Source organism: Arachis hypogaea, chromosome 9 (genome assembly GCF_003086295.3).
Source record: "Arachis hypogaea cultivar Tifrunner chromosome 9, arahy.Tifrunner.gnm2.J5K5, whole genome shotgun sequence".
Lineage (NCBI taxonomy): Eukaryota > Viridiplantae > Streptophyta > Magnoliopsida > Fabales > Fabaceae > Arachis > Arachis hypogaea.
This window is the reverse complement of record NC_092044.1, coordinates 3,315,911-3,342,359: the sequence shown is the minus strand read 5'-3', so window position 1 is coordinate 3,342,359 and position 26,449 is coordinate 3,315,911. Positions and strand designations below refer to the sequence as shown.

Here is a 26,449-nt window from a genome sequence, read left to right as displayed (position 1 = left end):
GCAATGTAAATAGCTGAATTGCTATCACAGTATAAATTAATAGGCTTTGTGATTGGAACACCAAGATCTTGAAGAACATAGCTCAGCCATTGGGCTTCTCTGGTGGCCAGAGCTAAAGCTCTATACTCTGCTTCTGAGGAGGAGGCTGCAACTGTAAACTGTTTCTTACTCTTCCAAGTAACCAATGATGGTCCCAAATAAAAACAATATGCCGAGATGGATCTTCGAGAGTCAACACAACCAGCCCAGTCAGAGTCAGAGAAACCAGTAAGTTGCAAATCAGATTCTGCAGAGAAGAAGAGGCCTGCAGCAGGGGAACCTTTTACATAACGCAGCACTCTATGTGTCGCCTTCAAATGCTCAGTAGTGGCGCAGTCCAAAAACTGGCTTAGCTTCCCAATGGCATAGCTTATATCAGGTCTAGTATTTGCTAGATATAAGAGCTTGCCCACAATTCTTCTATATTGACTAGAATCAGTGAGCAATTTTCCAGCAGTTTTACTAAGCTTTGCTCCATAGTCGATGGGAGTGGTGGCAGGTTTGCACCCTTCAAATCCTATTTCCTTGAGTAAATCAAGAACATATTTTCTCTGGTACAAAGCAATTCCTGTCTTAGATCTTGCCACTTCTAGACCAAGGAAGTACTTCAAGTCTCCCATGTCTTTTATCCGAAATCTCTCATGAAGAACATCTTTAACTGAGTTAATTTCATTTAGATCATCACCTGCCAATACTAAATCATCGACATACACGATAATTGCTGTGAATCCAAGTGAAGTAGTCTTGGTGAAGAGGTTGTAATCTGATTTACATTGAGTGAATTTTAACTCGAGTAAAACAGATTTGAGCTTGCAATTCCACTGCCTACTCGCTTGTTTCAATCCATACAAGGACTTTTCAAGCTTGCAAACTTGACCAGGCGAAGCTTCCAAACTTGGAGGCACCTTCATATAGACCTCCTCATCAAGTTCACCATGTAAAAATGCGGTGTTGACATCAATTTGTTTAAGGTGCCACCTTTTTACTGCTGCAACAGCAAGTACCACTCTCAAAGTCCCTAGCTTTACTACAGGACTGAAGGTATCTCGATAGTCAACACCAGCCACTTGTGTGAATCCTTTGGCAACAAGTCTTGCCTTGTGCCTCTCCACTGTACCATTTGGGTGGTATTTGGTACGAAAGACCCATTTACATCCAATTGCTCTCTTTCCAATTGGCAAAGAAGTTAACTTCCATGTTTTGTTTTCTTCCAAGGCAGTCAGTTCAGCTCTTATTGCCTCTTGCCAACAAGTTTGAGTGATTGCATCCTCATAAGTTTTAGGCTCTAAATTTTGAATAGCAACAGAAAATGCAAAATGCATGGGGAAAAGCCTAGTATAAGACAAGACATTAGAGAGAGGATACCTTTGAGCAGTAAGCTGCGATGAGGGTGAAACAGTGTTGATGGTTTGACACTCATAGTCCTGCAAGTATGCAGGTGGTTTAGTTTGCCTAGTTGATCTCCTTACATCAGCAACTTCAGGCATAATGGAGGATTCAGGCAGAGCAGCAGAATTATGAGTTGAAAATTCTTCATGTGATGCAGATGTGGTTTCCAAATGATCATGAATTTCAGGATAAGGGAGAATTTCATAAGTTTCATTTAATTCAGAGGAAGCATTATCTTCCTGCTGGCTGAGATTTGGGTGATGCAAGCTTGGTTGAGTGGCTGCATCATCAGTGTTTAAAACTTGTATCTGACTCCCTTCCAAAAATTCATAATCAAAGGGATGAGATGCAACATGAGATGAATGAGAGAAAGCTGAAAAATTATCATTGTTGGCATTATTGGAGTGACAGTAAGGAAAACAATTCTCATAAAATTCGACATCTCGAGATAAGAAAATCTGTCGAGTTTGCAAATCAAAGAGCAGGTATCCCTTTGTGCCCTCCCTGAATCCAAAGTGTAAACACTTTCTTGCTCTTGGATCCAGCTTGCCTCGTTGTCGTGCAAGGCTGCCAGCATATGCTAAACAACCAAAGACTCTGAGAAGGGAAAGATTTGGCAAAGTCTTATAAAGAACTTGATACGGAGACTTGTTTTGCAAAAAGGGTGTTGGCAGTCGATTAATTAAATAGACCGCATGTCCAACACTGTAATTCCAAAAAGATTTTGGCAAATGAGCATGAAACAAGAGAGTTCTAGCCATAGCAAGAATGTGTTGATACTTGCACTCAACAATGCCATTCTGCTGTGGAGTTTCCACACAAGTTCTTTGGTGAGATATGCCATTAGAGCTGTAGAAAGTAGGCATTAAAAACTCAGGCCCATTATCTGTGCGAATTGTTTTAACCACTGCATTAAATTGGGTTTTAGCAAAAATGACAAAATCTTTAACCAATGAAGAAGCCTCAGCTTTAGTTTTCATGAATAAAATCCAAGTAAATCAAGAACAATCATCTACTATAGTGAGAAAATAACGCTTCCCAGTAAAAGAGGAAATAGAAATAGGTCCCCAAATATCAACATGAATGAGGTCAAGTACATTAGCTGTAGTACTAGAACTAACAAAAAAAGGTAATCGCTTTTGTTTGCCAAGATGGCAAGAATGACACGGTTCTGTATGTTTTGCACAATCAATAAACTCAAAATTCTTTTGCAATGCAACAAGCCTATCATGAGATGGATGCCCTAATCTAACATGCCATAAAGACTGAGAGAATTGGTTGTAGGAAGTTGCTGTGATGTGAGGAAGAGCTTTGACTTCTTTGTGCAGAATGTACAAACCATCAACATTGCTAGCTGCACCAATCATCTTCAAAGTGTGCAAATCCTGTATCTCACAAGCCTTGTCAGTAAAACTCATTTTGCAATGTAAAGATGCAGTAAGTTTCGAAACTGATATAAGTTTGAAGTTAAAAGTGGGAATAAACAATGCATTAGTGAGAAAAAGATTGTCAGAAAACATAATGGTGCCCATGATGCAGCTAGTAGTGAGTGCTCCATTAGGTAATTTGACAATAATTGGATCAACTTTGACGTAATTTTGAAAATCTGCCAGGGTATATGATACATGGTCAGTAGCTCCAGTGTCAAGTACCCATGGCTTGTGTTTATTGATTGAAATATTTAGAGCTTTGACATGAGAATCAAATTGTAAAATGTTTACCATTCTACTTTTATAAGGAGAAGGATTTGCTTTGGCTGAAATCTGGTTGACACTATGAGAATGAGGCACATCTTGCTTGCTGAGCAGGGCTAAAAGAGCTTCTCGTTGCTCTGGAGTGAATTCATTAATGGTTGGTTCACCTCTAACCAATTGTGGAACACTAAAGTCATCATTTTCATCTTCAGGATTGTCTGCTGCAGTTATACAATTGAGGACAGGAGACTTTTTCTCAAACCGGGGTTTGAAGTTAGGTGGATAATCATGCTTCTTATAGCAATTATCCACAATGTGTCCTGATTTTTCACAATGAGTGCACTACAATTTGATGCGATTTTGCCCCTTTTTAAATGGATTTCTACCTTTGTTATCAGGCTGAGAAGAGGCTGCCAGAATCTTAGCATCTAAGGCATTATCAAAGCTGAACAGCTGCCTTTCTTGCTGAGTGATCATTGACAGAATTCTATTCACACTAGGCAAATCATCCATTAACATAACCTGTGACTTAACAGTGGAATATTGCTCTCCAAGACCACGCAAAAACTTGGTGACTCTGTCCTCTTCCCTGTGTTGCCTAACAATGCCTAAGCCACATTCACATTTAGCACAATCGCAACCAGGTATATTTCTAAAATCATCAATCTCTTCCCAAAGATTTTTCAGTTTGGCAAAATAAGCTGTAACAGATAAATCCCCTTGTTTTAATGCATAAATCTCCTCATTCAATTCAGCTACTCAAAACCTATCACCCTGATAGTAGCGATGCTTAAGGTCATTCCATAATTCGTAACCTATGTTGTTCCAAAGAACACTCTGATAGATTTCTGGACTAAGAAAAAGGTTAATCCAAGCAACTACATAGGTATTGCATCGTTGCCATGCCTTGAAATTAGGATCAGTTTTCTCAGGTTTCAGGATAGTGCCATCAATAAATTCAATTTTATTTTTGGATGTAAGAGCATTAGTCATAGCTTTGCTCCACGCACTGTAATTTGAACCAGTAAGGATTACATTGGTAATAGATATACCTGGATTTTCAGAAAGAAGTATGTAATAGGGGCTTGAGAGATCTTGATTCGGACTTGTCTTGTTGATATGGCTCTGGATCTGTGCCACTTGACTAAAGAACGCTGCGAATTGCTGCATGTCCATCGCAGGACCACCTCCTGTGGAGCCATCACTTGAATTTGATTTTCTTCCATTGCTGCGAAGATACCAGAAGCGGTTGTAATCTTTCTCTCTTGATCTCGTTGATCGAAAACTCGTTATCTCTCCTTAACGGGAAGACAGTTAAACAACAAAGCTCTCATCAAACTCTACGGTGTGAGTTCAAGAAAGAAGAAGAAAAGAAATAGATGAAGAAGAAGAGTGGATGCTGAGATTTCAAATAGGTATGAAGAAAAGAGAAAAGAAATTGTGTGAGTTCAAATCAAATGAAGGAAAAGGGGAAAAATAAAATTCACGAGTTAAGAACAGCGAACGAGCGTTTCAACTGTAAAGCTGGACTCATCATCCTTCTCTAATCACGTCAACGAATTGTGAATTAGAGATCAAGTTTCTCATCCTTCAATCAGGATCTCAACGTTCCTCCATCCGCGCTCACCGCACCATGTTAAATTTACATGTGAGCATGGAGAAGAACAATAACAGAGAAGCCAAGAAGGAATTGAGAATTGAACTTTTATAATAATGAGACTCAAAGAATACAAAGCTATAATTTGCTATTTATACAAATACTACTTCTAACAGAATGCTATAGTTGCTCTAACTAACTATACAGCTCAACATGTGCAATCAAACCCACTACTAACAATTTTCTATACAAAGAGAAATAATAGCTAAAATTAACAAATTCTAACTAATAGAATAAATATCAAGTAACACTTCTCGACATGGGGAGCCGTGCACTGAGCGAAAACAGAGTCGACGAAAGCAACAAATCGATGTCTCCCTCCGGGCAGATGATAAGGACTCTCTTCACTATTGTCTAAATCCAAGACCAGAAGATCCTTCCAGAGGTGGCGCCACCTGCGAGCCAGGACGCTGGTGGCCATGGCACATCTTGTTGGGAGGAACGAGAGAATATGGAAAAGCAAGGAATCCAGTAAGTTACTGATTAGGTCTATTTTTGGGGTTCTTGTTCTTGTTGATTTCTCTCCTAATTTCATTTGCTTCCGTTTCGGCATTGTCGACACTACTGAAAAATCAAAATGAAAACTAACGAAGGAACGAATTAATTCTGCTGGATTTGTTTTTTATTAAAAACCTTTTTCATACAGAGCATGAGAGTAACACGACTCAGTTAAATAATGGTACATTCTCAAATGAATGAATGCTAGTCAATTATCTGTCAAATAAAAATGAGTAGTTAGGCATACCAACTGTCTCGGAGCTGATGATGACTTCTGAGTTGTGAGTAGGTCTGTTATAGTTAGACTGTTTACTGCAGAATCTTGAGCGGTGGCGTGGTGGTTGCTTGGCCGTCGAGAAGGCCGGTCGCAGAGGTGGTTAGAGGACTGGGGACTTGTGTGCCTGTCTGTGAGAGACTGAGAGGAGAAAGGGGTGTTAGTGTGTAAAAGAAATGGGGTGGCTTGGGTTAAAATTTAAAAACTGGGTTTCAACAGGGTGGGGATGGTAATCTAAAAAATAAAAATGATCCCAACCGAGTGATCGATCATCTAATTGGATCAAATCTAAATTTGAAAATCAACCAATATTACACTAATTTCAATTAGATTGGAAATAAAGCAAAAAAATATTAAAAAAAATATTAAAATATTTGAAATTACACTGTACTCTTTTAATTATTAAAAAATTTAAAAGAATTCATTTTCATTTTTATTTTTTATCTATTTTTCAATTTAATTTCATATTTTCATTCAATTAATATAAGTATTATTTTATTATTAAATTTAACATATTATTTATAATATTTTTAACAATAATACTACATTATCTCCCCAGCTATTTCATTTTGGCTTTAAGAAGCCGCACGTTCCACCACTTCTCCATTCATTTCCAATATTAATCGTGAAACACCATGAGCAGTTGAATGTTGAGGTCCGAAATTCGAAATAAAATTTTGGATATTTGAGAATCGCCCAATACCTGGATGTAAGTTCGATATATTTTTATAATTTAGTCTAATCAAATTGACAAAAACCTAATAAAAAACTAATATATATATATATATATATATATATATATATATATATATATATATATATATATATATATATCATGCTTCTCTTTTTCGTTATTTTTTTAGCATGGAAATTTTTGTATATCTATAACAATATATAATGAGAAAATTCATTTTTGGTGTCCAATTTTTCTTTTCATTTTTATCCTTTTTAGTAACCTACTTCCAGTTACAACATTCTGCTATTTCATTTCCATCCACGTTCACCCCAATATAACTTCTTCACGTTAATTTCTCTCACATCACGTTACTGCATCAGTTACAAAATTCTACTACTTAATTCTCCACTACTGCATCAGTTAATTCCTCTCACATCAATTACTCCGTCAATTGTATTATTCCCATTTTTTTTTCTTAATCTCTCTCACTTCACTGGTTACTCCATATCTCTCAGTAATAGAAAAAATTTCTTTCATTTTTTTCTCTGTCTTCTCCTACATTCTTCTCACTTTGCCTAAATATAATGTAAAATCTTCTTTAATTTATTCTTTGTCATTAAATAAAAGTGTATAATTGTTTTTATATGTTTTTTTGATTAATTATAATTGACAACATACCAATGGAAGATTCACGTGGGAGTGGTCGACGAACTTGGCAAGACTATGCCAGACAACGAAGGTAAAATATGAGTGAAGAACAGAGGCAACAACACCTTGCCAGAAGACGTGCCAGTTACCGAGAGAGTATTAGACGAGGAAAACAAATCGATACATCAAGTGGACCAACTAACATGGCAACACCATTACAAGATATCACAAATATACCTCCTCAACAATACTCTATATCAGGTACTCTAAATTATACTTTTCAGTAATAAATTTATATTGTTAGTTTATTATTTAATATGATTTATTTTTTACGATATATTTATGTTACTGGACTCTTAGTACGTACCAATTATGTATAATCTATTTCTTGAGTGTACCCTTAAATTATCAAATTACATTATTTTCATCTTAATAATAAATTTTTTACATATACAGATACTCACAATAATACCGGAGCTGGTTCAAGTAATATACCAAACGATCCAAATATGGGTAGGAATCTTATATTTATATTTATTTAATTAATAATAAATTATTTTTCCTTAAATTTTGATTCAATAACTCTTTTATTATTGGCCTAAATAATATTATTATATTATCTTAAATGTAATTTACATCATTATAATCTCAATTATTAAATAGTTTAATAATTTTTTAACATAATATCATACAAATATAAAATTTTTATAACTGTATTATTATAAGAAAAATATATATATTCACTGTTTAATAATATATTTGTTATTAAATTTTCTTATTCTGTAAAAAAAACTTAATAGATAATTCTGGTATATTTTTTTAACTTTTTTTCTACAATTTAGTTCGTCATTTAATTTGAATTATTTCTACAGTATCTCTATGTTACCGTACTCTAGCGAATGTACTTTTAAATTCTCAGCCTACATTATTTTCATCTTAAGAATAAATTTTTTAAAAATTTAGATACTCGTAATAAAAGCGAAACTGATTCAAGTAATAAATCGAATGGTAATAAATATGGATAGGACTCTTGTATATTTATTTAATTAATAGTAATTTATTTTTTTATAAATTTTGATTCAATAGATCTTCCATTATTGTCCTAAAATTTTCTCGCGCCGTATCATTATAAAAAAATTAAATTAGATATATGTTTAATATTATAATTGTAGCTTAATTTTTTCACTGTATAACAAAAAAAATTAGTTGATAATTTCAATATTTTTTTTATACTTTTCCTTCTAAAAAATAAATATATCAGAAGTGATTATTTTTTCACTACATAAATTTAAATTGATAAATTTACTATTTCAATATTATAAGTTATAAGATGCTACCAGTTTAATATAATTTTTATATTCACGAATTATTTATCTCTAAAGAAAAATTATACACTGTAAAATATAATCATTTAAAATATATTATTGTCGTTCCCAAACAGTCCAAATATGAGAAGAAATCCTATATATTTATATTTACTAGCGGCTCAACAGGTACTACCGTGCCTATTCAGCCGCTTTTTTTATGGGATTTAAAGTTAATTATTTTAATGAATTTTAAAATTTTAAATTCGAATAACATAAAAATAATAATATAGAATAATCTGTAATAATATAAAAATGTTCAAATTAAAATAATCATATATTACCTATCTATAATAATATTAAAAATGTTCAAATTAAAATAATCATATATTAATGTACTTTATATAATTATAATCTCAATTATTAAATAGTTTAATAATTTTTTAATATAATATTATACTGCCAAACAATTTTTATAATTGTATTGTTATAAAAAAAATATATATCTTCAATGTTTAATAATATATTTATTATTAAAATTTAGTAGATAATTCTGGTATTTTTTAAATTTTTTTTTACAATTTAATTTGCCATTTAATTTGAATTATTTCTACAATATCTCTATGTTAATGTACTCTTAGTACTATTTATTTGTAATTTATCTATCGAATGTACTCTTAAATTGTCAACATACATTATTTTCATGTTAATAATAAATTTTTTAAATATTTAGATACTCATAATAAAAACAAAACTGATTCAAGTAATAGACTAAATGGTAATAAATATGGATAGAACTCCTGTATATTTATTTAATTAATAATAATTTCTTTTTTCATAAATTTTGATTCAATAAACCTTCCATTATTGACCTATATAATATTATTATAAGAATAAATAAATAAAATATTCTCGCACCGTATCATTATAAAAAAAATTATATTAGAAGATATATGTGTTTAATAATATAATTGTAATTTAAATTTTTTCACTATATAACAAAAATAATTAAATTTTCGATATTTTTTTTATACTTTTCCTTATCAAAAATAGATATATGAGAAGTATTAATTTCTTCACTACATAAATTTAAATTGATAAATTTACTATTTTTAAGATAATTATTATGCTACCAGTTTAATATACTTTTTATATTCACGAATTATTTATCTCTAAAGAAAAATTAAACACCGTAAAATAAAATCATTTAAAATACATTATTGTCGTTCCAATAATATGATTGCTATTATTCAGATGCTCATAATAATAGTGGTCCAATTAATATCTAATAGAATTTTACGTTTCATATCTTTTTTAATATTCTACAATTCTTTTAAATGTTTTATTTAATACACAAAAAAGGTTAAAATATTTTTAATAAAAATATATAACATTGTAAAAAATAAATGATAATTTCTTCACTTAATAAATTTATTATACGGCTACACTTGAATTTTTTTTTCAAATGGTGACTTTTTACAGGAACTCTAACTGCCTATCATGTATTTGTATTTTACGGTCACTATCCATTTTTTTAGTTATTCAGAGTTTGAATAATTATGATATTAATGGGTATTCTACGTTTTCTATTACTTCCAATCAATTTAATTTGGTATGATTTGTTTCTTTAAAAGTAACCTCTCAATTACCACTGATAGTGTACAGACTTAATTTAATTATAATTTTGTTGATGTGTTCTTTTTACATGCTATCAAAAATTCATGGAAATAGATCTGATCAAAACAGTAGACGTGAAGAAAATGTAACTGGTTAGTATTGTACTTTTTTTTTCTTTATATATTTACTATTGTGACATAATTTTAATAGGTAAATAAATTTATAAAAAAAATATTATTTTATCCTTATCTGTTAGCATATTAATGTATTCATAGTAAACATTAAGTGTGAACATAATTGGTGTTAAAAAAATTATTTATTTAAGATCATTACAAGAACCAATTATAAAAAAAGAGTGCCAGTGCCTAACAAAAAAAATTTAAAATCTATGCACAAAATTTTTTTATAAAAACCAATAAAATACTTAAAATATTTATTTGCCAATTAAAATAAAAAATATGTAAACTTTAGCAAAAATAATAAAATAGGTAATTTAAGAAAATTTATATTTTGTTGAATCATTCTGTTATAATTCACACAAACATGACAAAATAAAATAATTAAATAAAATGTTAAAAAATTTATTTATTTAAGATCATTACAAGAACTAATTATAAAAAAAGAGTGTCCGTGCCTAACAAAAAAAATTAAAATCTATACACAAAAAAATTTATAAAAACCAATATAATACTTAAAATATTTATTTGCCTATCAAAATGAAAAATATGGAAACTTAAGCGAAAACAAAAAAAATTAATTTAAAAAATTTTATATTTTGTTGAATTATTTTATTATTATAATTCACACAAATATGACAACATAAAATGATTAAATAAAATATATTTTAAGAAATAAAATAAATAGTAAAAATTAAAATGATAACTCTAGGCGAAAGCATACAAAATAAAAATTATTAGAAGTAATAGAATAAATAAAATATGAACAAATATTATCGTCATGTATTGTATTATTTCGACCAGTAATATCTAAACATTTAAAAAACATGAAACAAAACATACAAGCTAAAAAATTTGGCCAAAGGCAAAAATTGTCATATCCTAAATAAGATAATTCACTAAAAAATGCTATAAGACAATTGATGAACAGAGAACTTTATACAAAAAAAAAATTATAATATATAAAGAAAGTATTTTTTTTAAAAAAAATTATTTATTTCAGACTCAATCTATATTGTGTTGACTATTTAATCTAAAAAAAATAATCCATGATAAACATAGTGTTACCATATAAACAAAAATATATAATGGAACAAGAAAATAATAAACATTTAGAATAATATAATGTTGTTATAGATCGTAAGTGATTTTAACTTTGTTATAACAGTTTCGAATAAAAGGTTTTAAACAAAATGATTTTATTAAAAAAAGAATAAAACTATATTGCTACAGAATAAATAATATTTCTTTATAATTAAAAGAAGAAAAACATTTATTTAACGAATAAAAAACATCTTTAGAAAGAATAAAATAAAATATTTTATAATTAAAGTTGTTAAATACATCTGAATGACAAAATTTAAAAAAAATAAAGTCAAACAACATCACAATATATTATACAATGTAACAAAGTCAAGAAAAATGCTTGAAACATCACTTAAATATTTGATAGCTACTTATCTCTTTTTTATGATGACTACTATAATGGAAGTAATTTTTTGTATTTATAATCAACAAAGAACTATTTTTTTAGTTGTTACAAAATTCATCATTTTATGATTTTCATTATGAATGTAACCAAATATATGTTAATTTAATACGAGTACAGAAATTAGACAAAATGTTCGAGCATCCCATAATTGTGCTCGAAATTTTCAAGAGGATAGAACAATAATTCGAAATCCACTACCAGTCCCAAGGACATGTCATTACTGTAGCGCACGTCTATTTCACCATGAGACGTTCGAGATGTGCTGTAATGGGGGAAAAGTCTCTCTTCCCCGAGTAAATGCTCCTCAAGAATTGCTTGAAATCTTCTTGGACCCCTCTGCAGAAGGAAACCATTTTAGAAAACATATTCGTGGATACAATCATGTATTTTCCTTCACTTCGTGTGGTGTGCACATAGACGAACAACTGGCTATAACAGGTCGTGGTATATATACATTTCGTGCTCAAGGCTCAATATATCACAGTATAGGAGGATTTCATCCGGATCAGGGCACGCGGCCACGGTTTTTGCAACTGTACATATATGATACTGATCACGAGTTGCAGAATAGGATGCTGGAGAACACACAACTACATGAAACATTAGTTTTCAAGTTACAACAATTGCTAAACCGGTATAATCCTTTTCTCCATGTGTTTCGCCAGCTTGCACAACGGTCAGATGTACATGAGTGTAGTTTGGTCATTAGAGAGCGACCTGCTAATCAGCCACAATATAGTCTTCCAACTGCGTCGCAGATAGCAGCCATAATTGTTGGTGATGACATTGAAACAATGATTCGTGGGCGAGATATTAAGGTGCAAACTCATGCTGGTAGCCTACGAAGGATTCAGGAATTCGTTGGCTATTACGATCCACTACAATATCCTCTTCTTTTTCCATTTGGAACTCATGGATGGGATATCAATACCCGAAGTCAAAGTGGCGGCAAAGTATCGTGCCGAACATATAATAGTTATATGCTCCAGGTACAAATCTCCATTTCCTACGCAGTATAGACTTCAATAAAATTATGCCAAAAAATTGATCAATGTATCTAATCTTTTTTGCAAATTCTAAAAAATTTGTAGATCCGCCCCGATGATCATTCCACCGTATTGCAAGCAGGACGACTACTACAACAATATGTTGTTGATAACTATGTGAAAATTGAAACCGGAAAGTTAAGATGGGTTCGAAATAGACAGAAGAAATTACGGGCTAAATAATACCAAGGTTTACAAGATGCTTTGCACACAGGAGAAACTAATGCAGGTAAACATTGTTGTATCTAATTGCTACTTCGAAAATCATTAAGAATTACCCAAAATAATTATTAAAACTAATAATATTTCTCTATATATTTGTCTTCAGAAAATGTTGGAAGAAAAAGAACAATATTACCATCGTCGTTCATTGGTAGCCGTCGCGACATGACCCAACGATATGAAGGTGGAATGACGATTGTTCTTAAAGAGGGAAAGCCAGATATTTTTCTCACAATGACATGCAATCCATCTTGGACTGAAATAACTTCAGAACTCAACCCAGTTCAAACTCCACAAGATCGTCCAGATCTAACAACAAAAATTTTTCGAGCCAAATTTGAACAGCTGAAAGAGGATGTAATTACTAAGGGTGTCTTGGGAAAGGTGAAGAGCTATATTTATGTCACTGAGTTTCAAAAAAGAGGGTTGCCACATGTACATATGTTGCTAATCTTAGAAAACAATGACAAGTTAATTGACCCGGAGCATTATGATAGTTTGGTACGTGCAGAGATATCATCTAAAGAAGTATAACCACACCTACATGATGCTGTGCTAAAACATATGATTCATGGTCCTTGCGGTACACTTGATCAATCTTCACCCTGCATGAAAAATGGCAAATGTAAACGCAACTACCCAAAAGAGTTCGCAGCAGAAACATGAAGAGGTGACGACTCATATCCGCAATATAGGCGACGATTCGACACTCCAGTACAAATTAACCAAAATGTCACGGTTGACAATAGATGGGTAGTTCCGTACAACCATTGGCTACTACTAAAGTATGATTGCCATATTAATGTTGAGATATGTAGTAGCATCAAGAGTATAAAGTATCTCTACAAATATTGCTACAAGGGTCCAGACCGAGTTGCAATGAAAGTTCACAACAGTTCTAATGTTGACGAGGTCCAACAGTTTGTTGATGCAAGATGGATTGCTGCTCCAGAGGCATGTTGGAGAATATTTAAATTTAACCTTTACCGAATGTATCCATCAGTGGAAAGGTTACAAATTCATTTGCCAAATCAACATCAAGTGAGCTTCTATGATCACCAAACCATTCCTGAAATACTTAATGATGATTATTTCTCTAGAACAATGCTCACTGAGTTCTTTGCTCTAAATCGTGAGGAGGACCAACAATCTAGGCATCTTTTTTACAGGGAAATTCCAGAGTATTACACTTGGCACAACAAGGAAAAGGAATGGCGTCGGCGCAAGACACAGAGGAGATCCATCGGTAGAATTTATACTGTATCACCTTCAAAAGGAGAAAAATTCTATTTGCGTATTCTGTTATCTAATGTTAGAGGACCAATCAGTTGGGATGACTTGCTAACAGTGAATGGGATCCAATATTCGTCCTTCAAGCAATCTGCTCAACATCGAGGATTGTTAGAGAGTGACAGTAGCATCCGTGAATGTTTGGTTGAGGCATCTGTTTTACGATTGTCATGTGCTTTACAAAGGTTGTTTGCAATCATCTTAATATTTTGTGAGCCTACAGATGTAAGAAGCTTATGGGATGAATTTTTTTCATATATGGTGGATGATTATCCGTCAACCAGCACCACAACAGCCTTAGTGTTCACAAATCGGCTACTCAGGGATATAAATGATATACTCCTTCATCACGGAAAACAGATTACACAATACGATTTGCCAGCTTTAACTCATGAAAATGACAATGACAACTCGATACCCAGAGTTATCCAAGAAGAACTGTCTGTCGAAGTACCCCGGGAAGACCTGTGTTCCGTAACAAGATTGAACAATGACCAGTCTAAAGCTTTCAAGTGCATTATGAATACAATTGATCGAAGAGAAAGTGGAGTGTTCTTTGTTGATGGGCCAGGAGGATCAGGCAAAACATTTCTTTACAGAGCTATAATCGCAGAATTGAGAAATAAGGGTCATATTGTCTTGGTAACTGCATCATCAGGAATAGCCGCAACATTATTGCCTGGGGGTCGAACAGCTAATTCTAGGTTTAAGATCCCAATTAATGCAGAACCATCATCCATTTGCAACATAAGCAAACAATCAGATCTTACAAAGCTGATTAGACAAACAACGGCAATCATCTGGGATGAAGCACCTATGGCAAATAAAGAATCGGTGCAATCATTAGACCGCACTCTGAGAGATATATTAGCAAACGATATGCCATTTGGAGGAAAAGTGATGGTGATGGGAGGAGATTTCCGCCAAGTACTGCCTGTGGTACCGAAAGGTAGTAAGTCACAAATGATTTCAGCTTCTATAGTTAAGTCTCAATTATGGGCTTCCACTAAAATTCTCCATTTGCGACAAAATATGCGATCTTCTAATGATCATGTTTTTGCTGAGTACCTTATGCGCATTGGTGATGGAATTGAACCCACCATACATGAAGACTTTGTACGGATACAAGCAAATATGGCAATTCCGTGGGAGGGTGAAACATCGTTACACAAGTTAATAGAAGAAATATTTCCAAACTTACAATCTCATGGGTGGGACACTTCTTACATGGTAGAAAGGGCAATATTGACGCCAAAAAATCATGATGTGCAACAGCTTAATGATATAATTATCAACCAGTTTCCAGGAGAAGAACGAAATTTAGTCTCATTTAATGAAGTAGAAGGAGATGCTAATAATTTATATCAACAAGAATATCTTAACTCAGTTTCTACAGGCGGGTTGCCACCTCATGTGTTGAAGGTAAAAAGAGGTGCACCTTTGATGTTATTGAGAAACATAGACCCTAAGGCCGGCTTATGCAATGGTACAAGGTTACTATGTCGTGGAACTTTTCAAAATATGTTGGACGTAGAAATTTTAACCGGTCATCACTGTGGAAGAAGAGCTTTCTTACCTCGGATAAAACACAAAACAACAGAAAATTCAGGACTGCCATTTATACTTATCCGGAAGCAATTTCCTGTAAGGTTGAGTTTTGCAATAACAATAAACAAATCACAAGGACAGACAATTCCTAAAGTAGGGATCTATCTCCCTAAACATGTATTTAGCCATGGCCAATTATATGTTGCTCTGTCTCGAAGTATTTCTCAGTCAACTACAAAAATTTTAGTCAAAGAAGGAAAAATAGATGGAACAAGTGGTGAATTTACCAGAAATGTAGTTTTCAAAGAAATATTGTTACCTTCCCCACAAGTAATTTATGTTCTTATAGTAAGTGTGTGTAGTTACTTCTTGGTACAATTCAGTCTACATATAATTTTAATATTTAAATCTTTTTCATTGATATATATATATATCTATGTATACAAACTTTAATTTATTGAGGATTAACGACTAATAATTTTTTAATAGACAATTTGATTTCAAAGGAGCTCATCAATATATGCCAGGAGATAAAGACAACCAACTTGAACATTTGTTTTATGCAACAGGTACGTACTAATTATCATTAACTAAGACATACTATATATATACTAGAAAATATATTAACAAATATCAATTACAGGAAGAAGGATTCTAAAATCTTTGGAGTGCATGGAAAGATGAGCAAGCAATTGCATCAATTCAACCAATAGACAATAAAGTAATTTTTTAAATTAATTACTGTCAAAATTGCATTCAATATACATACTTCTATTTCTATGTTAGTAATCATAATCATATGTTATCTAATAGGTTCATTCCCTTCAAATTTATTCTATTGGCTGGGGAGGAACGGTTAAAACAGACAAGACCCAATTCTGGAAGATGATAAAAAAGGAAATACTGCTCCAACAACATACAAGGTAACACAATCATTGTAATCAGAATGTTGTTGATATGCCTATTATCTATCCCCTTCTATGTTCTTCTTTTACTAATAAAATATGAAGGAAAAAAGTATATGCCTAAAAGATTAAAAGGTTAATCTGAGATTGTAACGGAGATTATGTTTCTCATGTTGAATAAAGTTACAAAAAATAATTTTAAACTACAGATAATAAATTAAACATTTTTCTTTTTCCAGCAACAAACTCATAGGAGCGGAACCAACTGATGTTAGTAAAGAACAACATTGCAGGTACCTATCATTAGATTAAGAAACCACCCAAAATAGAGGTAATATCGGATACTTATAGATTTGAATGCTCTACAGAGGGTTTAATGGCTTCTTTTGTTGTGCATGTGTAGGAAATCCAACCTCAAACAAGAAATTTCAATTTTGCAGGTTTTATATTTTTTATTGTTAACTTTTCGTTCAAATATAATGAAATTTGTATTGGCATATGGTATATTTTATTGATTTCTAAATTTTGTAGTTCTTCAAGGCTCAAGAATCTATTGATAAGGAGATGTATGAGGAATCGCTAAAGATTTTTTCTCAGTACAAATTCAGAAATTACTTTAGATTTATCTTAACGTTTTTACTTATAGTTTGATATATAATCACAAAAAAAAAAGACATAATTATTTTTCTTCTTTACACTTTTTATAGGCACAAGAAAGATTCTTCAAATACAGATCCGTACTTTGGTTTACCACTTAAAAAAAAAAGGTCCCTAAACAAAGAAAAAAAAGTGACTTTTAAATATGGCTCATTTTTTGTAAACAATCGTATTTTTCTATTTATTTTTATGACTTTGAGTTAGATAGAAGAAGATAAAATAATATTGTAATAATTATTTTATATGAATTATGTTATTTGTAGATTTGTAGATAGGTGATGTATGTGTTCATTATAATTAAATCATTTTCATATTGTAATTGTTTATAGATAGGTAATATATGATTATTTTAATTTGAATATTTTTATATTATTATAGATTATTCTATATTATTATTTTTATGTTATTCGAATTTAAAATTTTAAAATTCATTGAAATAATTAACTTTAAATCCCATAAAAAAAAGCGGCTGAACAGGCACGGTAGTGCCTGTTGAGCCGCTAGTACTATATAGTACAAAAAAAATTTGTTGAGAATATATATTTTGGTTGTGTGATTGGGTGGCATTATAGATGTGTAATCCTTTTGTTAGTTGAATTTCAATATTTTAAATAATATAGTCCCTAAAAAATTTTTATATTATATACCAAAATTTTTGTATTATACTTATTTTGTTAATTGAATTTTAATATTTTTGACATGTGATTTTTTAAAAATTTTGGTATTATATACAAAAATTTTTGTGTTATGTATTAAAAAAATTTTTCTTAATAATTTTGTTATATAATAATAATAATAATAATAATAATAATAATAATAATAATAATAATGAAAGAGGAAGAAAAAGAAAAAATAAAACAAAAAAAGAAAAATAAAAAAAGTCGACATTATTAAGAAGAACCGCATAGAAGAAAAAAAAACACAATGATGATATAAAGAAAAAGAAGAAGTAAAAGAAGAAGAGTATAGCAATGATGATAATAAATTATATTTTTTACTTATTACATATTTTATTTTTATCTTATTTAGGTATTATATTAATTTATAAATATTTTATAAAACATATCTGTTATACATATTTTTGACTTACAAGTTATACAAGTTGGGTTAAACTCAATAAAAAGGACGCTCACCTATACGAGTAAGGGTGTCCATGGATCGGATTCGATCCGCATATCCGCGGTGTTTATCCGAATCCGATCCGAAAATTGCGGATATGGATCCGATTCGCAAGGCTTTCGAATCGGATCCGCACACTAATCGGATCGGATTGCGGATTTTGTGTTGGTATCCGCATATCCGCGTATCCGCAAAATTAAAGAAAGAAATAAATAAATATTCTTTTTATGTTTTATTTCAATTAATAATTATTATATATGTTATATTATTTTAATTTATTATTTAAGAAAAGTATGTTTAATATTATTTTAAGAGTAAACATATTTAAAAGAATAGAAAAAATGAATTTTATTGATATTTTTTTAATAAAAATAAGCCTTTAAAACTATTTTTGTGTTTTGCGAATATATCCGATATCTGATCCGATCCGATCCGCACATTTGCGGATCGGATCGGATCGGATCCAACCTTAAAAGCTGCGGATATTGGATCCGATCCGATCCGATGATTTTAATGCGGATTGGATCGAATTTTTGGCCATATCCGATCCGATCCGATTCGCGGACACCCCTATATACGAGTGTATTAACACGCGCGCTACTCAACGGTTTTCATACCGTGCTCACTCACCATTATGAAAAACGCTTCTTCTTCTTACTCGAACAAAGCCACAACTGTCTTTTTTTTCGCGTTCCTTCTCCTCCTCCTCTTCCTTTTTTTTCTTTTTCTTTGCGTTTTTTCTCATTTTTCTTCGCGTGTTTCATCTTCATCATCGTTTTTTATTACTGTTGTTGTTGCTGCATTTTTTTCCTCCTTCTCTTTCTATTGATTTTGCAACATTATGAATTTTTTTCTTTATTTGATTTTTTCCTCTCAAAAAGAATTATGAGAATATAAAATAAGAAGATGAAGAAGAAGAAGCAGCAGAAGATGAGGAGGAGGAAGAAGAGTTTTGAATTATGCAGAACTTATCAGCACACATACACAAAAAATTCTTAAATAATATACCAAAATATCTTCGTGTTACACTCAAATTTGCTGCAAATATTGAAAAATATTTTTTCTAATGCTGCATTTTTTTTTTGTTTTTTGTTTATTTCTTTCTTTCTTTTAGTTGAACGAATGTAAATTCATCATTTTCCTAGTAATTTTGTACCATTATGTGTTTCTTTTTATTCTTCTTTGTTTGATTTTTTTTATTCTTGTTAAAAGAGTAAAATAAGAAGAAACTTGAAAAAATAAAACAAGAAAAAAATTTGAATAAGTAGGAAAAAAAGATGATGATGATGATGATGATGATGAAAAAAAAGAAGAAGAAGCAAAAGATGAGAAGAAGGGAGAAAAAGAGTTTTGAATTATGCAAAATTTATCAACACACATATACCGAAAATTCTTAAATAATACACTCAAATATAGAAAAATATTTTCTTTAATGCAAAACGTTTACATTATATTCAATTCAAATCATCAACGATGAACAACAATTTTCACAAACAAAAATAATATTATTCACCTACAAAATCATAAACTACTAACGAAAATATTAACTAGAATCGAATCACACCTCAACCACTTGATTGGATTCAAAATAATCAATTTCGTTCTAATTCAATTGACAATCTGAATTTGAATTATTCATTATCTTCAACAACGAGATAATTGATAATGAAGGAGAAGGAGAAAAAGAAAAGAGGAAGAAATTCTAATGAAAAAAAAATGAGAAAGAAGAGGAGGAAGAGGAGGAGGAGGAGGTATTGGTGAGAGAGTAAAATAAGAAGAAACTTGAGAAGGTAAAACAAAAAGAAAAAGATGAATAAGAAAAGAAGAAGAAGATGGTGATGATGATGAAAAGAAGAAGAAGAAGTAAAAGATGAGGAGGAGGAAGAATAAAAGTTTTGAATTATACATAAGTTATCAGCACACATACACCGAAAATTCATAAATAATACACCCAAATATTTTTGTGTTACACACAAATATCTTCGTGTTACATCCAAATTTGCTGCAAATACAAAAAAATATTTCCTTCCTCATTTTTCTTTATTTATTTATTTATTTCTTTCTTTTAGTTGATGAATGTAAGTACATCATTTTCCAAATAATTTTGTACCATTATGTGTTTCTTCTTATTCTTCTTTGTTTGATTTTTTGTTTTTGTTTTTATTCTTGTTAAAAGAGTAAAACAAGAAAAAACTTGAGAATATAAAACAAAAAAAAATTAATAAGAAAAAAAAGATGATATTGATGATGATGAAAAAGAAGAAGAAGAAGCAGCAGAAGATGAGGAGAAGGGAGAAGACGAGTTTTGAATTATGCAGAATTTATCAGCACACAGCAAAAATCCTTAAAGAATACACCCAAATATCTTCGTGTTACACCCAAATTTTGCTGCAAATTTATTACATTACATTCAATTCAAACCATTAACGATAAAATATTATTCACCTACAAGACCAACAAAAAAATTAATTAGAATCGAACCACATATTAGCTACTTGATTGAATTCAAAACAATAATCAATTTCGTTTTGGTTCTGTTCTGGAAAGGATACTCTTTTCGAGCTATACGTTGGTCTTTCACTATTCCGAAGTGTTTGACAACTCAATCCATAATTGGAGTACCTTCGTGAACTCGGACCCAAGTGTGGTACTTGCAAAAAAGACTCTAATACTCAAATCAGTAAGAAATCATTTAAGAAAATGAAACAATCAGTGAAGTGATATTGAATGCTTTGTCTGTATCGTAGACCCTCATCCTGAGTTATAGTTTAATTGAGTTTGAATTATTTATCGGTTGGTGCCAAAATCTTCATGGTCAACATCAGAACAAGATATTTAAAAAGAGGTTTATTACGTTGACGGGTTTAATTTGATTTTAGTTTAATTTAATTTGATTGAGGTATAAGTCAGTTTTTTCGACGTATAAGAAATACGATACATAACTCTCAAACTTGACTTGCTGAACTTACACTTTAGTAAGTTGAACTTTAGAATGTGGTTATAGTTATAGCTGTGGGCGCCTGATTCAATACTCCTGAAAGGTTTGGAGTATTAAAACTCTTCTTAAAGAGTTAAACAAAAGTTAACGTATTTGGAGTTTTAGTACTCCTTAATTAAGAAGAGAGAGAATAATCATCATTTAATTATTAAAAAAAGAAAAAAGAATTAGCATTAAATTCTATTTGAGTTAAATTTTTTGATTTAATTTAAATTTATTTTATTTTTAGATTGATATTAAATTATTATAAAATTATGATAAAAATAAAAATTTAAAAGAATTAAAAAGATATAATACTCTTATTATTCTAAATTTTTTTATTTAAACAAACATATTCATATTATTTTAAAATTAATACGAATAAATTTATTTAAAATTTTTAATTTTAAATAAATATATTCATCTTATTTTAAATAAACGTTCTCGTATTATTTTTTGTTTTTTAAAGCGGTTAAACATAATTTTTAATATCTCAACAAAAGAGATAGATATATGTAATCTTTCAAATTAATAATATTAGAGTGTATATACAAGTACATAATATCTGAAAAGATTAATAAATCTTACCTAAAAAATATAGTTTAGAGATATTTTTTGCTTAAGATAATAAAAATAATACGAATACGTTTATTTTTATTAAATTAAATTATTAATTTAAATTATATTTATCTAAATTTTAAATAAAAAATTTAAAAGTTTAAAATTCAAATATGTGAATAAAATTAGATTAATAAAAAAAATAAAAAATATACGAATACGATTTAAATTGTACAGAAATAGGAATAAATTTGTCGGTGAACAAATTCATTATTTTCAATAAACAAAAGAAGATAGTATATTAAATAAACTTTATGAAATAAATTATCATTTTAAATAAATAATTAAAATAAATAAAATATAAAATTATTAATTAATTAGATTTTATTAACTAATTAAATAACTTATATACTAATAGAATAACTTATATACTAATAGAGCATATTAAATTTCTTATAATAATTATAATTATCATTTATTAAAAATATATTTTATAAGTTGTAATTAATATATTTATAGTTTTTAAAAAAAATATTAATTGTTTATTGATTTCATCAGTATGCATTAAATATTAATCTAAATTAACGCAAAATAAATTAAATTTTAATAATATTTTTTTTGTTAAAATTATATAAAATTTTAAAACTCCAAATATTAAGAGAGTATTGTAACATCCACTATAGCTCTGTCATGAGTAAATATACTAGCTCCAAACTCAACGTGTGTTGGCATTCTTCAAGTTTGGGTTGTAAGTGAAAGAATAATAACAAAATAACAAAATAAGAATAAAAATTTTACTTTGTGAACCGTGTTTGTAATAAATGCATGGTTTTTTTTTTTTGGGGTCAGCTAATAAATGCATGGTTTAACTTCTCTGATTGGTTTTGGGCGTTGGAAGCCTCCCGGGCATTTGAACAGTTACGCTTCAAATTACCCACTAAATTAGTGGGTTATAATCTACCTTTATTACCGTTTTTCTCTTAGAAAAAGACACGAAGGTTGACCCAAAGTTCTTCTGCTTTGAAAAAGACATGACTTCTAGAGATTAGTTTTTTTTTTTGTCCTTCTCTTTGCCATTTTACCTTCACAATGGTTAGAGAAAGAGAAAGAGAAAGAAAAAGATAAAAGATAGAGAAAAAGAAAAAGAAAAGAAAAAGGTGGTTGAAGTGAAAAGTGAAAACTCAACTTTGTCCTTCTCTTTGCCATTTTACCTTCACAATGGTTAGGGAAAGAGAAAGAGAGAGAGAAAGAAAAAGAAAAGAAAAAGGTGGTTGAAGTGAAAAGTGAAAACCCTTATCATTGGGTACACGTTGATGTGAAGACTCGTTCTTCTTCCTACTGCGACGAGGAATCACTTCGTGAGCTTAGGGTTTTGAAGTTAGTTAAGGATGGTTTGAATGTGGGTGTTGAGTTGCTTCCTTGCAACAGTGATCAGAGAGTGTGTGAAAAGAGGGGGGATTGGAGTTATCAATGTAACTTCCAATATGAAGGAGAGGAAGGAGGAGGTTTACCGCCTTCAAGATCAGATTCGGTTGCTGCAGAATGAAATAAAAGAGAATGATAAGACTAAGGGTGAGATGACTTCTTGTATCAATGAAATTGAAGAGGAGGGAATGGAGATGTTCGTCACTGGTTTTGACTTAGCCGTCAGTCAAGTTATGCTGTTTTCTCCTGAGTTTGATGTTAGGAGACTTGACGTAGCTAAAATAGTAGTCGATGGGAAGCTTGAAGAAGACGAATCTTCAGCACCACTTCTGTGAAAATTATGCTAATATATTCGTAAAAAACGGCCTGTATGTTTTGTGAAACAACCTAAAAAACAATGTATTGTGAAAATTATGCATATTCTACTGTATGTTTCGCGAAACAGATATTAAAGAAGTCAAAGATATTCTACTGACATTGAGGGAGAAGGTACAAGCAAATTCCAGAACTACCAAACCAAACCCAGCAATGTTTTGAAGAGTCATTCAAATAATCCGATCAGACAAATCAAAAGCTTAAACAAATATTTCAAGAACACAAGTGACATTGACGCATGAAAATAAAACAAATCAAGAAGAGAGAATAGAGACGGTGAGAGACTGTATCATAAGTAACTGTTGGCTCTTCAGGTAACTTTTAATTGGCATGTTTTGGAGCTCCTTGGTACCCTAGATAATTGCTTGTGGATGCACTTTTTATACTTTGGGCCAAGACTAGGATCAGCATGGATTTTCATTGTCTCCAAAATAGGTCCTCTCTCTAAAAGATATGCAACAAATCCATGTTCATCTGCAGAGTCTTGATATCCTTTAAATTCAAAAATCTTGAGATGTGATATAACACAATCAGGATCCTTGGTTGGCAGTTTCCAACAATTAGGTTCCTCAAGTTCCAATGTGGAAACTTTCTGGCAACAATAAACAAAACTTTTCAAAATATGAAAGCAAGTAATGAATGGAAATAGACACACAACTAAACTAGAAAAGAGATCATACCTCCCGGTTATGAAGAGTGAGAACTTGAAGCATATTGCAGTTATGAAGCAATTCTATCATAAATCCAGAGTCGAAATATGGAATTTCAAGCTCTAGATTAACTAAACGGGAAAATTCTGGCAACTCAAAACGGGAAGCAACAAGCAAGCACTGTGTGTAGAAGGCAAGAATATAATAAACACAAAACATAACTACAATTAAACTTCACCAAAAATTGGAATAAGTGACATGGAGTAAGCCGTTGAATGGACAATGTAATTTCGATAAGAATATTACCTCCATAGTGGAAAGTTTCAAGTCCAACAGTTTTGTTTGGTGGAGTGCCTTGAAAAGCTCAACCACCCAACCAACCTGCTCTTTGTCTTGATCAATATCAAGATGAGCTTCCACCATGTTGGGATAATCGCTAATTGAAACCTCTAAGCATCTTGCCCATAATGTGATACTTAGGTATTCGAGTAACGGGGTATTTATCACAAGTTCCTCAATATCATTAAGAAACTCTTCAGTTTCATCAGCCTGTATTAGGGTTAAACGCTTCAACGTAGGAGGCATGTGGAGTTCAGGAGTTTCCCATGACTTAGTTGGGAATGCTTCACGTAAAGTGAGCTTGAGATTTTCAAGAGCCCGGCAACTGCATATAACAGAGTTCGGGTCCACACAGTCCAGATCCAACTCTAGGTTCTTGACAGATGGCAACCGAACCCATCCAAATCCTTCGTAAATAACCAAATACATACGACCTTTCAAAACAAGGGACTCGAGTGATGTACTGGTTAATACCTTTTCCGGCAATTTGACTCTTCCATATCCCTGATGGTTATGGAGAGTTAAATCGAGATACAGCTCTTTGAGGTGGGGACCAACAGCAGTACGAAACCATGTTTTGGAGCTTTTCCTTTTATCCATAGGTATTTCACAAGTGAGGCGAAGCTTCTCGACATGGGGAGCCGTGCGCTGAGCGAAAACAGAGTCGACGAAATCAACAAATCGATGTCTCCCTCCGGGCAGATAATAAGGACTCTCTTCACTATTGTCTAAATCCAAGACTAGAAGATCCTTCCAGAGGTGGCGCCACCGGCGAGCCAGGACGCTGGTGGCCATTGCACATCTTGTTGGGAGGAACGAGAGAATATGGAAAAGCAAGAAATTCGGTAAGTTACTGATTAGGTCTATTTTTGTGGTTGCTGTTTTTGTTGATTCCTTTCCTGGTTTCCTTGGCTTCCGTTTTCCCATTGTCGACACCACTGAAAAATCAAAATGAAAACGAACGAATGAATGTGTTGATTCTGCTGGAACTTTTTTTATTAAAAACCTTTTACATGCAGAGCATGAGAGTAACACGACTCGGTTAAATAACTGTACATTCTCAAATGAATGAATGCTAGTCAATCATCGTCAAACAAAAATTAGTGCATACCAACGGTTTCGGAGCTAACGATGACTTCTGGATTTGTTTTTTATTAAAAACCTTTTACATGCAGAGCATAAGAGTAACACGACTCGGTTAAATAACTGTATATTCTCAAATGAATGAATGCTAGTCAATCATCGTCAAACAAAAATTAGTGCATACCAACGATTTCGGAGCTGATGATGACTTCTGGATTTGTTTTTTATTAAAAACCTTTTACATGCAGAGCATAAGAGTAACACGACTCGGTTAAATAACTGTATATTCTCAAATGAATGAATGCTAGTCAATCATCGTCAAACAAAAATGAGTAGTTAGGCATACCAACGGTCTCAGAGCTGACGATGACTTCTGAGTTGTGAGTGGATCTGTTAACCGTTTACTGTGGAATCTTGGGCGGTGGCATGGTGGTTGCTTGGGAGTTGAGAAGGCCGGTCGCAGAGATGGTTAGGGGACTGGTCACTTGTGTGTTTGTCTGTGTGAGAGACTGAGAGGAGAAGGGGGTATAAATTGAACCGTTGTTTGTGTGTGTCTGTGTGAGAGACGGAGAGGAGAAGGGGTAATAAATTGAACCGTTGTGTGATTTCTACCACGTGTCGTACATGCCTTTCTCCTCACGGCGGTGCACTTATACCAATATGCCTTTTTCTGTACCTATTCCTTCCTACGAGATTACTTTCACTTTGAACCCGCCTAGTACTCTAGTAGCACTTTTCTCTCTTTGTTTTCTTCGGCCAGCTTAACAACTCCTTCTATTTCTATAAAAAAA

The 26,449-nt window shown here is 31.6% G+C and overlaps 3 protein-coding genes across 4 annotated transcripts; 2 read left to right on the top strand and 1 right to left on the bottom strand.

Moving 5' to 3' along the window:
• Window positions 1-11,721: 11,721 nt before the first annotated feature.
• On the top strand, window positions 11,722-12,693 carry LOC140175413 (uncharacterized). Its single transcript, XM_072203763.1, has 2 exons — window positions 11,722-12,453; window positions 12,556-12,693. The coding sequence occupies exons 1-2, from the start codon at window positions 11,722-11,724 to the stop codon at window positions 12,691-12,693; spliced, it is 870 nt and encodes a 289-aa protein (XP_072059864.1).
• Window positions 12,694-12,897: 204 nt separating this feature from the next.
• LOC112712800 (uncharacterized) lies at window positions 12,898-23,546 on the top strand. Its single transcript, XM_029289321.1, has 3 exons — window positions 12,898-13,233; window positions 13,519-15,508; window positions 23,215-23,546. The coding sequence occupies exons 1-3, from the start codon at window positions 12,898-12,900 to the stop codon at window positions 23,544-23,546; spliced, it is 2,658 nt and encodes an 885-aa protein (XP_029145154.1).
• A 113-nt stretch (window positions 23,547-23,659) lies between these two features.
• LOC112709947 (F-box/FBD/LRR-repeat protein At4g26340) lies at window positions 23,660-26,216 on the bottom strand. Of its 2 annotated transcripts, XM_025761955.2 has the most exons (5): window positions 26,005-26,216; window positions 25,050-25,513; window positions 24,543-24,950; window positions 24,267-24,416; window positions 23,660-24,178 (listed from the first exon to the last, which is right to left on the bottom strand). In XM_025761955.2, exons 2-5 carry the CDS (start codon window positions 25,500-25,502, stop codon window positions 23,897-23,899), a joined length of 1,293 nt encoding a protein of 430 aa, XP_025617740.1. In that variant the 5' UTR covers window positions 25,503-25,513; window positions 26,005-26,216; the 3' UTR covers window positions 23,660-23,896. The 2 variants fall into 2 exon arrangements, with proteins under 2 accessions (XP_025617740.1, XP_025617739.1); XM_025761954.2 differs by having other exon boundaries at window positions 24,543-25,513.
• Window positions 26,217-26,449: the final 233 nt, after the last annotated feature.